Here is a 17,288-nt window from a genome sequence, read left to right as displayed (position 1 = left end):
TGTCTTCTCCCACTAACCAATCCTTTCATAGCATCTACTAGCAAGCACTCCCTTCTCAATGAATGTCCCAACCAGTTCTTTTTCCTTTTTCTTACAACCTTCAGCAGACATCTTCTCTCGCCAACCCTTTCCAATACTTTTTCATTACTCACTCTTTCCATCTAGCTTATTCTCTCCATTCTCCTCCACATCCACATCTCAAATGCTTCTAACCTTTTTTCATCCTCTCGTCTCAGTGTCCATGTTTCTGCCCCATATAGTGCCACATTCCAGACAAAACATTTGCCAAGCCTTTTCCTTAGTCCTTTATCTAATTTGCCACATAAGAGGTTCCTCTTTCTGTTGAATGCCTCTTTCCCTATGGCAGTTCGAGTTTTCACCTCCTGGTGACATCTCAAGTCTTCAGTTATTGTGCTTCCGAGATATTGAAATTCACTTACTTGGCTAATGGTAGATTGTCCTATTTTAATATTGGACAGTCTGTGTCTTGTACTGATGACCATACTCTTTGTTTTTGCTGTGTTTATTTACATCCCATATTCCACACAAGCTTCATTCAGATCTTTGAGCATGTTATTCACTGTCCGCTCACTTTCTGGCACTAATACCATGTCATCAGCAAATCTTATACATTCTATTCTCTTTCCACCAATACATATTCCTCTTTTACCATCTAAGTTTTTCGCAATAATCTCTTCAAGGTATACGTTAAACAACAGTGGGGAAAGGCAACAACCTCGTCCAATGCTGCTTCCTTCTGACATTTCATTTCCAATCCTTATCCTTACTTTCTGGTGTAAATATAGATTCTGTATCAGTCGTCTCTCTTTCCAATCTACTCCTTTCCTCTTCAAGATATCCATCAGCTTGTTCCACTGAACTCTGTCTAAAGCCTTTTCTAAATCTATAAAAACAGCAAAGATATCTCTACCCTTTTCCACATATCTTTCTCCTATAGTTCTTAGCAGTCCAATAGCATCTCTTGTTCCTTTTCCTCTTCTAAATCCGAACTGCCCCTCTGCAATCTCTCTATCCAGCTTGCCATATAACCTTCTATTCAACACTCTCAGCAAGACTTTAGCTGCATGAGAAATTAGACTGATGGTTCGGTGCTCTTCACATTTTTTAGTATTTCTCTTTTTCTCTGTTGGTATCATAACTGTTGCAGCGAAGTCCTCAGGCCATTCCCCTTTGTCATATATCTCGTTACAGAGGTAGACTATTTCTTTTCTTGCCTTGTTTCCCAGACTCTTCAACAGTTCTGCTGGCAAATCATCTATTCCACATGCCTTCCTATTCTTCATCTCCTTCAGCGCCTTTTCTACTTCTGCTTCCAAGATGGTAAATCCCTTTCCATCTTCCAGCACACATTGCTCCTCTTCAACCTTAATTTCGCTTTGCATTTCATCCCCCTTATACAGACATTCAATGCAAACAGTACATATGTACAAAGTCAAAGCCACTACTTACAGCATTAAGTTAAGTAGTGGCTTTGACTTTGTACATATGTACTGTTTGTGTTTTCCTTTTTTTCATTTATAAATGTATAGCTATGGTGTTCTTTTAATCACTGACAAAGGTCTTCTTAGGCACTTGTGGGTTTTATTGTTCTGAAGAAGGTGTAGTTATCTACGCCGAAACCTAGGTTAACACTAGGTGCTTTTTTTTGCAGTCGAGGCGGGTTTTTTAATGTATCTGCATGAAGCTGCAAGGCAGAAAATGACACAGTGCCCAGTAGAAGTCCCTTTGGCTTTCATGTCCTTGACAAGGAGTTTGTTATTGGGAAGCTGCTAAATAGTTGCAGACAGCTAGGACTGTAATTGTGTAGCCTCAGCTACTTCATCCTTTAACTTTTTCACAGCCTCAGGCATACAGGTATTTGCCAATTTTAAATCTGATATATCTTCGGATAATTCTTTCAGCAAGCATCACGCTTTGTCGAAAGTTCAGCAATCACAACAGATGCCTGGATTTTAGCCATATCATATTCTGTTCAGTGAAAACTCACCTCAATGATTCAGTAAAAGAGGCATCATGGAAGACATCAGTTCTAATATTTTAAATAGTACTACTAATGGATATGTTGATTGATCCCTGTAAGTGGTAGTTCCTTTCACTTCAGGATTGAGTTTGACAACATTACCTATTATGGTAGGGCCCATTTTTAACATTTATGCTCTTGTTTTTACCATGACCTGAATTTAATAGAAACCTCTAAACTTTCTTCCTTGTTAGAGTAGCCACTTAAAACACTTAATCCCTTGTTCATGTCTCCTCTCTGTTTGCTGTACTTTTTACTTTCAGTGATTTGTTTTCTGCAATCAGGTTTAAAAAGTATATGTTTATGAAGCAGAAAATATTGTATAAACTTCAGTCACAAAATTGTTAATTGCTCACAATTAGTCCTGTCACACATTGACAATTACAATGTGTAATGCATGCAACAAGCAGAATAAATGGTAACATATTTGCTTACTCTGTCTGTTGGTATATGGCGTGAAGCCATTTAACTTAACTGTAAGTGAAAAATGAATTTAATTTCTGTGCAAATTATCAAAGTTGTAGACTCAAATTTACACCATAAGAAAAGTGAGTGTATACCTTCTCAATTACTAAGCTTGTCAAATAGACTCTTAAATGTATCACACACTATAGTATTCTAGATTTTCTGAAATCTCTATGAATAATGAAAATATTACTTAAACGTTGCAGGTGCATAGTCATGACAAAGAGTCCAATTTAATTTTGAATACAATCCTGTATATTTCAGAAGTGTCTCATTTATTGCCATAAGCAGAATACAATATCAGTACCTTCTCATAGTTGTAAGTCAAGGTGATGAATAGAGGCAAAACTTCTTCACACCACCAAGTACAACAGTAAAGCAATGCAGACTGTCTAAGTTCTCACACACACATAGTGCCTCTGGATTTTTACGTGAACATTTTATCTGTGATAAACATTGCAAAATAGGCAGTCTTAATATGGGACATTACACCTCTCCGCATTTATTAACCTATCAGTCTATCTAATTTTTGGCATTCTTCTGTGACACCACATCTCAATTACTTAGTTTCTCTTCTATTCCAGTTGAGGAAAGTACATTCTTACACACACACACACACACACACACACACACACAGTCCTGAATGCCACGTGCGTTCTCACAAAACTGTTTCTCAAATTAAAGCATGTGTTTACTACTAGTAGACTACTGCTTGCAGTGAATGCTTACTCTACTTGTGCTTTTCTGTTTTTCTTTTTATTTCCTTCGTGTTTCTGAGGTAGAAAATTTCCTTCCTTTTTGTCTACTGCACAATCTCCAGTTTTGATGAGTTTTTTGCTTGTCTCATTTTTACTGATCTTCGTTTCTTTTGTCTGTCTTTGGTGTATTTTCAGTCTATATTTTGTTGAGTTCATTCAACAGGTCCTGTAATCCCTCACTTTCTTTGGGGACAGCAATGTCATCAGCAAAACTTATCACTGATCTACTGTAGTTCCATCCAGAATTATAATCCCAAATGTCAAAGTTTCTTTTATTTCTGTGGTTTTTATCTACATTCAGGCTGACTAGCAGGAGAGGACTGCATCCCTGCCTGATATGTTTTTCAATCGGAGCATTTCTCTGTTAGTTATCCTTCACATTGACCCCCCCCCCCCCCCCCCACCCCACCCCCCCTTGGTTTTTGTATATATTGTACAAGGTGTCCCAATAAGTTCCTTTATTCCTATTGACTGTACTGTTTGGGAAATCTGGAACTAGCAGCATAAGTTAAAGCGCTCAGATGAGAAATTGTTAACCACATAAAAAAGAATTGAAAATGAAAGTATTAAGGCTGAATGAAGTCTGTGAATAAATTACCGGATAATGACATGGAGCACTGAGTTGCAGCCTGCCATGTTTTGTTGGCACTGTTGCCAAATGCCACTTCTCACCCAAGAGACTTCATGTGCTGTGCGATGTATTGTGCAGAGCACATAGGAGGTGTTGTGTCTAGACAAGACAGCCTAGACACAATGAGAGGAAGCCGAAAGGCACGCGCTAAGCTAAAGCTGGATGGCATGAGGTCTGAAACAGGATACATAATGAATGCTATAAAGAAAAGTACGTAGCTTCTGAAATACTTAACTTTAATCCATCCTTTTGGTACATCTGGAGATTGTGGCGATACAAGTGAGACTCTTTAGATACATGCAATGTTACTACTGGCGCCTTGCTAGGTCGTAGCCATTGACTTTGCTGAAGGCTATTCTAACTATCTGCTCTGCAAATGAGCGAGGCTTCGTCAGTGTGCATCGCTAGCTACGTCGTCCGTACAACTGGGGCGAGTGCTAGTCCGTATCTCGAGACCTGCCTTGTGGTGGCGCTCGGTCTGCGATCACACAGTGGCGACACACGGGTCCGACATGTACTAATGGACTGCGGCCGATTTAAAGCTACCACCTAGCAAGTGTGGTGTCTGGCGGTGACACCACAGGAGGAATGTGGTTTCTGGTCTGAGGAATATCTCCATTGTGTGCAAGAGTAGGAAAGGGATGCAGCACATGTTGTTATGTGGGCGGGGGATGCCATCACGATAACTGTGCAGACTGTGTTTATTTGTAGGGTACATGAATGGGAATTCTTGTTTGGATATATTGCAGATGTCATAAATACCTCTGCTCAAAGGCAAGGATGGAGATCCAGCATATTTTACCTGTTCAGGAATTTTGAGGCCACAGGATATGGTGTGGTTCAGCAAATCCTCAGCTCCATTGAAAGACCTGCACAAAGCCCAGATCTTAACATACCAGAAAACACATCATAGGGAACAATCGAATTCCATGTGGCCCCATGTTTGTACAAGAAAAATGAAGAATTGCTGAAAAGTGTTGAAACGTTTCAAAGTATAGCTCCTGAGTGGTCCGCTATATGGCAAGGAACCTGCCTATGTGGCTGAGTTCACTAACACGCACTTGTACGATGGTGTTCAACCCCGCGGTAAGCCGGTTCAAATCCTAGTGGTGGAAAAAAAATTCACTGTTAGTATTTGGCTGTCAAGGGGAGGAGAGTTGATGGCGTAAAGTTTCAGATTCCCGCCAGTGTCCTGGTTTAAATACTAAACCTCTCCACAGTGTCTCATGAAGTGAGAGCACATGACACTATTGATGGTGGTCTATGCGTCATCATCATCATCATCATTGTTACCTAACACAAACGTTACATTACACTCCACACAGACACACAGGACATACATGTAGTATTACAAACCCTTGTAATGGAGCATGTTGTAAATAAACAATCTAGCAGAATATGCCAAGGAGAATGTAGACATGATTAGATCCCTGTACCATGTCGGTGCACTACAGATCTGCTAGCTACATCGTTTATATAAGCAAGCATTCCAATACACGGTATACTGCAAAATGTGATTCCTCACCTCATGGGGGTAATTATTTGCAGTCGCTGGGAAATGGTGCACTTGAGAAGGGAAGGTAAATGTATACATAATTGAAAATAGTAGCCACCTGAATTGTCTGCAAATTTTTATTACAAAATTGGATTGCAGAAATGCATTTAAACAGAAATGTGGAACCTGTAATCATATTCATTTTCACATTTCAGTAATTTATAGAATGCTCATTTCTTGGATAAATGGCCATCACAAATATAGCCTTGAGGTGTATTCTCCAGTAACTGCAGCACAATTCCAAAGGTAACATAATGCATTATGCCCTTTACTATGTGTAGGTGTGAATTCTCTAGACTGATTGTTGTAACCATTATCTTAGTCATCATCACAAATGTTGGAAATATCCGATACCTCTGATGACTCTGGTGTATGCTCCCAACCCCTGGTTTTCTTTGTCTTCTTTCCCACCTACTCAGTGAAGCACCCACTTCACCATTTACATCACACCATTTGAAGGAAAATTCATACAACGATGCAGTGAATTGCAGGTTTTAATAACATATTCAGAAAATATTTAATCAGTAGTAAATGTGTGATAAAAATGTAAAAAGTCTGGTCTATTTTATTTGCCTCATATTCACACATTCCACAGCTCAAATGACTGCTGTGATCTTGTTCGTATTTGTTATTTACAGGAATCAGAGGGATGGAGCAGTAGTCATAAGTAATGTTTATCACAAGATTCATAATATACCAAAGACAAGCAATTTACCTGCAACACACTATAACTCAGCACACTCCTGTGTAGATGACTTCTATGACGGTATCTTGATTTATCCTAAGTGTGGCCTCCATTACCAAATGCAGCACCAAAAGTCACTTTCTGGTGCCTTTAGCTTTGATGAAGCTGAACTGCTTGTCATCAGGACTCAGAATTAATAAATGTAATTTTTGTGTCGACAGCTGCCCGCCATAGAGTCTGAACTGTTCAAAGTGGGTGAGGTGATGAGGAAGCAGATCCTGCAAGGCTTCACCCTACCTAAGGATGCACAGTCAGACAAGTTGCTGCTCGAAAGTGAGGTGTCAGTGGTGTGCAGTGTTGTGGAGTCAGCTCCTGGGACCACCAACACTCTCAAGGATGACTTGGCAACACTGCTAAAGCTGAAGGAAGATGCCGATGTCACGCTGTTGGCCGGTTCCAGTAAAGTGTCGCTGATGGCACACTCGACGCTCCTACGCGCACGCAGCAGAGTCTTTGCCTCCATGTTGCAGTCACCTGAGGTTGCCACTAAGTCAGGCTACATGTTTCACATGCGGGAAGTGGAGCCACGTGTGGTCAAGGAGCTTCTTTGCTACATCTACACTGACCAGACTCCGTCAATCTCTGAGATGCCGGAGGAGTTGCTTGCCCTCGCCAACAGGTTTGATCTCTGAACACCATAAATACAGCAGTTTGTGTCACACGTTCAATTTTATGATACTTTATTGTTGCTGTGACTCCTGAACATTACATCAGATAGAGTAAATGAATTTCTGCCATATACAGGGTGACCCACTTAAATGTTACTGTGCAAATATCTCTGGACAGCAATAGATACTGAAAAATGACTTCCACAGGTATGAATGTAACACAGGGACTCATAAAAGTAAATACTATGAGACTTTCTAAAACGTAAGCAGATGTTCCAACACAGACTTAGGTTGTTTTTTTTTATTTTATTTTATTTTATTTTTTATTTATTTGAGGACACCCCATATTATTTCTTATACAATCAATAATGTGAAAATTCTCAGAAATAATGGCATTGGTTTCCTCACAATACATCAGTTACATCCCAAGAAATTGCAAAATGAAGTTGTGCTGTCCCACATAATGAAATATGTATCCCCACTGATCAATGTTTTTGGCAGGAAACCCCATTATTACTCTTAGCCCTCATAATAACAGTGAAAGTAAGATTGCATATGTCAATCACATCACAATTATGAGCAACAGGTGGTTCACGCTTGCATCTCGAGGTGTGCAGTAGCAATACATTTCATTTATTTTGAGCATCCACCTTGCTTTGCAATTTATCAGGCTGTTATTGACATGTTGTGATTCAACTGAGACCATTCTTTTTGTGATTTTTCATGTTATTCATTGGGAAAGAAATAATGTGTGTTGTCCATTAAAGAAAAGTTTCTGTTGAAAGTAATATTTGCTTACATTTCAGAACCTCTCATAGTATTTATTTTCATGAGTCCTTGTCTAACATACATACCACGGAAAATCATTTTTCAATGTCTCTTTTCGTTCTGGAGATAATAGCACTGAAACATTTAAGTGGGCGAGCCTGTGTTTTACCGAGCTGTGATAGAAAGGAAGGAACAGGATGGTTCAGTGCCCTAATGATGTTAAGTTCTTTAGAACTGGAGTACACTCATATCGAGGAAAGAAGGAAATTGGCCATCCAATTTCAATAGAAATATGCTATTATTCACAGTAAGCAATTGAGAGAAATCATAGAAAACCTAAATCTCTATGGCCAGACAGGGATTTGAACCTGAGATCCATAGCAGTGATACAGTAGTTAAGACATTGTGAAAATTAGTGCCTCATGCTACCCATGATTATGAGAATGCCTGTAGCCTGTGGTCCACTGATAGTGACCAGCTAAACTTACGTGTATCTGGGATACACATTAAGGTTCTAGTGTAAGACATATGAAAACCAACAAATAGAAATTACATGAACATAATACCACCAAATTGTGGATTTAATTTTGGCACAATTAACACACAGTATGTATGTTGGATTAAGGAAGATTCTGGCTCCATAAAACATGTAGTTCCAGTGCATAGTCACATGTATTTGCCATAAAAAGGCTTGTAACAAATCTGTGCTGATAGTAAGGTCATATTGTCCAAAAAGCTCAGCATTAAATCTATTAAATAAGAAGTAGGCAGAAGCCCTTTTGAAAAATGAGTAAGAACAATGAAGGCTTTCCTTAAAAAACTCAAAAGCTAGCCCATACAGCCTAACTCATCAAGCATAAATCTTCTCACCACCCTAGAATTGTTACCTGTAATCTCCGTAAATGGAAGCTGAGGTCATGTTCATATTCCGTGGCCAACTTCACCAGAGCAAAGTAATGCATGCCTTGTCCAGACCCAAAGACTTTTCTATCTCAGGTACACTGATACTGGCAAGGTATCTTTGCTTCAACAGGAATTCAATCTGCTGAAGGCTGAAGTTATACTAGCAACCATGGGCTATATGCTAGGAAAGAGCAGTCGACTGAGCACAGTGTAGGCAGACGTGTGTGTGTGTGTGTGTGTGTGTGTGTGTGTGTGTGTGTGTGTGTGTGTGTGTGTGTCCACATGTGTTTCTCCTATAAGAAATTTCATTCCGAAAACTAGCTAGGCTCTGTACCTTTTATTTGTGTACCTATCAGTGATGCAGCCCTTTTGCCCCCTGGTGAGTTGTCACCTTTATTCCTAAATAATTGATGAAAGCTAGAGTGATAAAAGTATGTGCATCCAATAAACTCAGCCTACTTTCAACTGGACTCACATTCTGCAGTGGCAGACATCACATTTTTGTGTGGTCTCTCAAATATTTGTTTTTGTAGTTTTCTTAAACAATACCTTTGAAGTTGACATATTCTGTTTCCTTCTTCATCTTCCTCCTATTGGCATGTGTGCCTTATAATAATTTCCTCCTTGGTGGAGCGCTGAACCATAACCTTCCTGTATTTTTACTGCAATATTTCAATGAAACACAGGGAATGGCTACAACAACTTTGAAACACAGTTCAAGCATCTACTACTAGTTGGCACAGCAGTTGCTGAAAAAACCCAGATGTTTGTGGAGGAAAATTCGAAAATCCAAATTTATAATTGTGCTACAGGCACTGAAATGCAAGGTGGTGTTGGCGGGAAATTTAAAAATGCAAGACTGTGCTGGTAGTAAAGTTAAATATGTTATACAGCCATGGAGACAAATTTAAAATAGGCAAGTTTGCAGTGGTGAAAAAAAAAATGATGTTTTTGGAAAAATTTAAACAATTCAAAATAGTGAATCTAACCCAGTTATGCATTGCAATGTCTTTGATACCACAGTCCACGATGACAATGTTCGAATGTATGCAAACAAATTTAATTTTGATCCACATTCAAAAGAATTGGTTATTTGTCAAACATTATTAAAGATATTAACAGTACTGGCATAACTCAGCACTAGTGATAAAACTCACTGGTTAAGCACCATTTGACTATCATTGTACTTCGATTATTGAACGGCATTTAGTGTAAGGCACAATGGACCCTAAAATTTACTATTCCCATATCCAAAATATACATAAGCACATGCCAGCCCCCTCCCCCCCAAACACACACACACACACACACACACACACACACACACACACACACACACAAAATTATATGTCAAGTGTAGCAGTGTTATTAGCATGTCTCACCTAACAACTAAAATGTGACTGTGATCTCTCAAATTAAGTTCCATAATGCTATTTTCATGTCTAAATTGTCTCTAAATATGTGGGGCGACCAATGACCTCGAGTAACTGCCACCTTCGAAGTGCAGAGGGAACAGTTTTTGGGGTCTCGTGGTTCTTTGGTTCAGTCTGGTGGACTTCGGTTGCAATGTGCATGTTATGAATTTCTGTAGTGTTTTTCTTGTGTTTGTGTAATAACTCGAAGTTAATAAAAGTGCCTGATCATTAATTGGAGTTTTCTGTGCACGGTCATTCACTACAGCCAGAAAACCCACATTGGTGACCCCAAGTTGCGAAAAGATGTTGGATTCACTTGTTGTGTACCACTGGTTTCGCACCAACAGACAATGTCGCAACCTCCAGTTTTTCCAGCACTGCAGGACACTGCAACCGCAGAATGGACATTCGACTGTGAAGCGCAACGATTTACTCCTTGTGCTACTAATACATCGGGAATGTTTGTATCTCCCATGTTGGCTTCGACCAGCCAGATGACTCTAACCTTTGCTGGCACACCACACCGAGCTCTATACACATCAGCGCAGACACCTTCTACGGCAGTCTAAGCTCGACAGAATGCTCCTCCAGCACAAGGTCCCGGAAACCCCTCACCTGCATTTCTACTGCACAACACCGACCACCCACTCCTCAGAGTGGTCCACTGTTTAATGTCTCCCTCTCCGTGATGATCAAAGGGACACGTGCATCAACCGAGCCTGGCCATGTGTACGCCTACACAGCCTGCTGTCCTACGCACACCTTGGGTGACGCATCTGCCCTATCGCTCCTATCCGCCCTATCACTCAGCGCTCAATCACAATTTCGTGGCTCTGTTCAAGATTTCGCGTGCATCGGCTGCTGATCCTTCTGTGCCACGCTCATCGTGTGGCCATACAAATTTCCTGCCTACAAGGACTGGATATCACGTCTCGCCTGCACAGCTAATGGACATCCAACACAACACATCACATGTCACTGAGACACAGTTAGCATCAGTGAACACAGTGCAGAATCCCCGTACGCTTCGTGCCTTTCCTACACCCCGCAAGCACTAGTCCCCGGTCATTTTCCGAAGCTGCCGCCATTACAACTGGACAACCCACTGATGTGGTTTACCTTGGTGGGCAACATGTTGGACATACACGGTATTGCGGATGACAGCACTCGCTTTGTGTGTTCAATGAAGCACCTGCATGACCACCCTCATCTGATCAGTGACTTGTTGCTGAATCCACCCGAGAGCAACAAATATGCCTCTGCCGGTGCACTACTCATCGAACGTTTTTCTCGTCTGCCGGCAGATAAGATTCACAACATTATTTATGACAAGACATTAGGTGACAGAACCCCTTTACAGCTGTGGCGACGCTTCCATGCACAGGTCAGTACCGAGATCTTGCCGAACTTAGCGCTCTGGGCATTGTGCTTGGTGAAACTGCCGCAAGAACTAGTTACATTTTCTCCCACATACTACAACAACACTCGAAGATATACTATGTATGTAAGACCAGGCATACACCATTATTCGGCACTGCCACGCCTCTCCGCACAGCGCAATGCCTAATACTGCCGAGGTTCGCAATCCTATGAGTATACTTCCACTGTTGGGCGTTAGAGGCTGGGCACATGCATATTGCGGACAGCACACAAAACAACAGCCATCTAGTGGTGAAGATCGGGCACTGCGGCAGGCCGGCACCAGCCTCTTCCCACCCCAACCGGGCTAGTGTCTTCCCCTTGCCTGAAGCTTTGGCTGGCGGGATGAGTACAGCTGACTCACACATACGCTGGTTCCACCCCACTTACAAGGATGCCACTTGCAACTGCCACCTGCCCTGCGCATTCCCAAATGCTGCACATGATCTGCAGTAGGCGCCACAACTTGTGGATGCATGCAACAGCGGCCACAGACATTGCACCTCATGAGGACGTCTGTATGCCTTGGTTTTAGGTTTGCGCTGGTATTTTCTCATCTATACCAGAGCAGACGTTAGTGTCGTACCTCCCACATTTACAGTAAAGGACACGACACCAGCCAAACTGTTCCTTCAAGCAGCAAATAAATTGCCACTTTGTATTGATGGTTTGGCTGAGTTACCTATTGAACTCATACCTGGCAAACAGTTCACTTGGTCCTTCTACGTGGCTGATGTAGAAGATCCAGTATTAGGCACTGACTTCCTTTTTCATTTCGAACTGTCTCCAGATCTCCATTCGGCTGTTTCATCGCACCATACCTTGTCCACACATTGTTTGTTCAGTCGCCTCCTCGGCCCCCCTCCCCCTTAGCTCCCCAATGATTTTGACACAGCTCTCGTAGAGTGCTCTTCACTGGCAGACAGCCTCGCAACTTTCATTGCCCAGCTTCAGTCCGAGCGCTCTGCAGTCGACAATCTCCACACCCACTTGCAATGCCGAACTGAACTGTGCTATATCGTCAGCTACACGAGCCCTCGCTGAGGCACGATGCCTCGTGCGACACCTGTCAACACCACCGCCCCCAGACACCGGAGACGCACCTCATGGAACTTTGTCGCCACCGACGTGGACAGCTCCTCCAGCACATCAGGTTAGTGACTCTCGCGTGCTACTGACTCCCATTCACGATGCCCCCGAGTGAATTTGCCAGCCCAGCTGAACACTATCACAAATGGCACGACACACAAATGTCGCAACAGTGCATCGTAAAGCATGCCAACTGCCGCCACATATGGTTCGTCCATCAGACAGTAACTGGTCTTTGCCCGTACATTTAGGTCCCAAAATACCTTTTGGCCTCTACGAATTTTGTTACATGCCTTATGGTCTCAAAAACACGGCCCAAACTTGGGAATGTTTTATAGACACACTTCATTTAACTGCACGCATTGTTACGCATACATTGACGACATACTCATTTTTTCCTCCTCTGACAGAGAACACTAACTGCACCTGGCCACGATACAGGACTTACTGAAACGTAACGGAGTCTAGATCAGTAATTACAAGTTACAACTCCGCTGCACTGCTGTCACTTTTCTGGGCTACACAGTCTCCTCTGAAAGTATATGCATCCATCAGGAGTGGGTTGACTGCATTCGCTATCTACCTCTCCCAGTGTTGTTTTGTGAATTTTGCCGGTTTTTAGGATCTATCAATTTCTACCAACGTAACCTACCGATGGTGGCAGCTATTCGAGCCCCTTTGACTGACGCATTGGCTGGGAAACAAACCTCGGGCAATCACAGAGTACAGTAGTCTGTCAACATGGTGAGAGCTTTCGAAGACCTTAAGTAAGTGTTAGCACTTGGTGTCACTCTCGCTCACCATTTGTCAGTTGCCTGCATCTGTATTACAGCAGATGCAAGTGATTTTGCAATCGGTGCAATCCTCCAACAGCACGTTCGTGACACAAAACTGCCTACGGCTCAACATAAATGGTCAGCATTTGACAGAGAATTGCTTGCGGTTTATGAAACTGTAAAATATTTCTGCAGACATTGAAGGAAGAAACATAACAATTTTCACAGACCATCGCCCCCTCGCGGAAGCTATCCGTAACCCTGCTGTTGACCTTCCCCCATGTAGGTTTCGGCAGATGGGCTTAATTTGCCAATACATGACAGACATCCGTTACATCCAATGTTCAGAAAATGTGGTGGCTGACTACCTATCACGTGTCACTGCAATTTCGTCCCCCATTAATTTTGATGAATGGCCCACTTACAGGACAATGATACTGAATTGCACAACCTCCGACAGGACCCAGATACTTCCCTCCAGATCGTTTCCCACAACCTACCGGGCTCGGTCAGGCCACTGTGGTGCGATACGTCCTTTGGCACTGCCCGACCTATCACACATTGCGTCACCAAGTATTCACTATAGCACATAACCTCTAACATCCTGGTGCTAAGGCTACTATGCGCCTTGTTACAGGATGCTTTGTGTGGCCGGGTATGAAGAGGGATTGTCATTCTTGGGCTCTTGCTTGTGTACAGTGCCAGTGCAGCAAAGTCGGCAGACACACACAACCCCGTCTAGGTTGATTCAGCATCCCGAAAGGCAGCTTCCGACATGTGTATCTGGACCTCATAGGACCGTTACCCTTGTTTGATGGTTTCAGTTATATCCTGTCTGTCACTGGTCGCGTTACACGTTGGGTGGAGGAAAACACCTGCAGGACATTACAGGTAGGACGCGCATTCGTATCATCCCGGATAGCTCGATTCAGCTGCCCTACATCCATCACCACAGACCAGGGAAGGCAGATTGAATCCGTGCTGTTTAACAAACTCCGTGTACTCTGTGGGGTGGATAGATTCTGCACTACGGCTTACCACCCACAGAGCAATGGACTGGTCGAGCGGTGGCACAGGACTCTGAAAGCGGCCCTCATGTGCCAAAGTGGTGAGTGGTCCGACGCCCTCCCCTGGGTTATGTTAGGAATATGCACGGCTTACAAGACAGACCTCCAGGCTTCACTTGCGGGGGTCCTGTATGGTGAGACCTTAGTTCTCCCTGCAGAGTTCGTCAACAACGAAGCAATTGTCGACCTGTCCGACCTCCCCACCGTAGTTGAGCTTGTCCGGACACACATAGCTGCAATCCACACGTCTCCTGCATGAATGCACACCCGTCCTCAGGTCTTTCTGCATTCGGCACTAGACTCTTGCTAGTTCGTTATGTTACGGGATGACACAGTCAAACCGGTATTACAGCCACCTTACTCTGGCCTGCATCAAGTAGTGGCTGTCGGCAAACAGTTTCCCTTCAACGTGTGAAACCAACCTGGACGATGGAGGAATCTGTACCACAGTCTCTCAAGTCGAGGTGATGACTCCGAGTCATACAGACTGCCCACTCCCCTGTACCCCACCGTGATCATATGTGCTCCGAGCCTACACCCATGGGCAGCTCAGTTGCGTGTGACGATACTCTAGCCTTGTTTCACTCAGGCACTGCACGTGACAATCCACAACCTCAGGCCCAGTCACATGTTGCGTGTGACATTAGCCCATCACAAGTGTCGGCTGCCAATGCCCCCACATAGTGTTCCAGTGTTTCTCCTGAACTACATTATTTTTCTCCACCACCTCTGCTAGTGCCCCCTGTCCACTGTTGACGAAATCTGCATCTCAATCAACACCTCTGAGTGCCCACGCTATGAGCTTTCCTTGCAGCTCCACGAGGGATCCATCTTCGCCCTCCATATAGGGGACACTTCATGCAAGTCCACCCCCATGTCACATATCACTATCCTGCGCACAGTCCCCATCCAAAACGGGGTGGATACGGCTGGCATAGCTGCAACGTTCAGCACGGATGGGATGCTCAAGATTCGCATCCCCCTCTCCGCCTGTACTGTGACACCGACATTTTCCATGCCAGTCCATTTCACGTGTGCAGGTCAACCAATCCGTCCCCCCCCCCTCCCTCCACTGGATGGTGGACTATACCAATGCTAGTCCACCCTGCACACACAGCACGGACTCTTCGCACATGCCTCTACCAAACAGTGTGCATCCCACAACACCAATACACAGGAAGATGCCCATGTCCTTCCCCCAGTGCTCCACAGTCCTGTGGGGGAGAGGAGGGGCGGGGATGACCCTCAACCTCAAGTAACTGCCACCTACGAAGTGCAGACTAAACAGTCTTTGGGGTCTCATGGTTCTTTCGTTTGGTCTGGTGGACTTTGGTTGCAATGTGCATGTTGTGAATTTCTGCAGTGTTTTTCTTGTGTTTTATGTAATTACTCTGACTTAATAAAAGTGCCTGATCGTAATTGGTTGGAGTTTTCTGTGCGCGGTCAGTCGCTACACCCAGAAAACTCACAAATGTATAGGTATTGGTATTTCGATTGGAGGCTATGTTACTTGTGGTACAAAAATCAAGCTATTATCAATTACTTTGTAGTAATGCTTTAACTCACCAAGCACCGCTTTGAGGCAAGGAAGACAATACACTAGACTAGAAAAATACAATCATTGTTATTGACTAACTAATAAAGACTTCTGTTACGTGGTGCCATGGTTGTGTGCCAGCATTACATTTTCAAAAAACTTTGGACAATAAGTGCTACTAAGTTGTTGCAGTTTGATGAGATCATTTACCGTATTTACTCGAATCTAAGCCGCACTTTTTTTCCGGTTTTTGTAATCCAAAAAACCACTTGCGGCTTAGAATCGAGTGCAAAGTAAGCAGAAGTTCTGAAAAATGTTGGTACGTGCCGCCACAACTAACTTCTGCCGTCGAATAGATGCAGCGCTACACAGGCATGCTTTGCAGGCACAAATTTAAATACTGGCGCCAAAACCTCTGCGTCAGTCAATAAATTTAAAAAAAGGTGGAAGACGAGCTTTTCTCTCTGCCCCGAGTTTCGACCACTGCATTTTCATACATTATCCAACGAAGTAAGTACAAATTCTGTATTGTTCATCTTCTAATGTAGCAGCATTTCAATGTACTACGAAAATCCGACTGGCAAGACTGTTTGGGATGTTTGTAAATATGGCCAACTCTACATTCTGAATTTTTTCCTACCTGTGAAAAGAGATGGTTGCTAATAGGAACTTCTATGAATTGTGAATCACATGCAGTATTCTCTTCACCATAAGAATAATACGAATATAAGCATTTTGCCATGTATTCTTTCGTATTTGCTGCTATCTCATTTAAATCCTGTCTGCCTAATAAACTACGAAACTAGAGTGAGACAACAGCAAACGCAGAAGAATATACATATCATTTCATGTCATGTTTATATTCGTATTATTCTTATGCCTAATAGTGATACAGTCAGAAATGAAGCACGGCAGTTGAATAGATTTTTAAATGTACGATGACTCTAATTTCTGTGCAGAATGTAATGTACTAAAGAAACGTCTGCAAAGACGCTTAGCATCTTCTATCATACACAGTCTGTCATTTGGTTCTTGTTGATTATTATCAAAGAAAGCAACAGTGTAAGTGACAACAAATAGCAGTCTCTTGCCATTGTTTTGCTAATGAGGCGATTCCTCCTCCTCCTCCTCTTCTTCTTCTTCTTTTTTTTTTTAAACACTGCATGACACAGTACAATAATGCATTTTCAGCTTAGAGTGACATAAACACCTATAACATAGAGAACGGCAAATCAAAGAAAATGAAGCAATCAATTCAAACCAGACGAAGCACGTGAAAAAGGAAGGGTACCTGTATAAATATGGACAGAGCACGTGATGCACAGCAATGGCTACCTGGTAAAGCTTAACTGCTAAGCTTACGACTTGAACCAAACTACTGTAGCCGTATCGTCATTCATTCGACCTAATTGTGTCTCATATTACAATGGGCCAACTTCGTTTTGATTTGGAGGTGTGGCCTAAAACTTTTCTCTCCCTTTGAATTTAGAGTCTCAAATTTCAGGTGCGGC

General features: G+C 42.8%; 1 protein-coding gene across 2 annotated transcripts in view; it reads left to right on the top strand.

The window, feature by feature from the left end:
- LOC124716945 (speckle-type POZ protein-like) overlaps window positions 1-17,288 on the top strand; it is a 90,315-nt gene that overhangs the window by 46,101 nt on the left and 26,926 nt on the right. For both annotated transcript variants that reach the window (XM_047243529.1, XM_047243530.1), the window contains exon 3: window positions 6,357-6,814. In XM_047243529.1, coding sequence (XP_047099485.1) covers window positions 6,357-6,814 — 458 coding nt within the window. The remainder of the gene's footprint in view (window positions 1-6,356; window positions 6,815-17,288) is intronic.

The sequence above is a fragment of the Schistocerca piceifrons genome, chromosome 9 (assembly GCF_021461385.2).
Source record: "Schistocerca piceifrons isolate TAMUIC-IGC-003096 chromosome 9, iqSchPice1.1, whole genome shotgun sequence".
NCBI lineage: Eukaryota > Metazoa > Arthropoda > Insecta > Orthoptera > Acrididae > Schistocerca > Schistocerca piceifrons.
The sequence above is the reverse complement of the archived record's forward strand: the minus strand, read 5'-3'. Positions and strand labels throughout refer to the sequence as shown.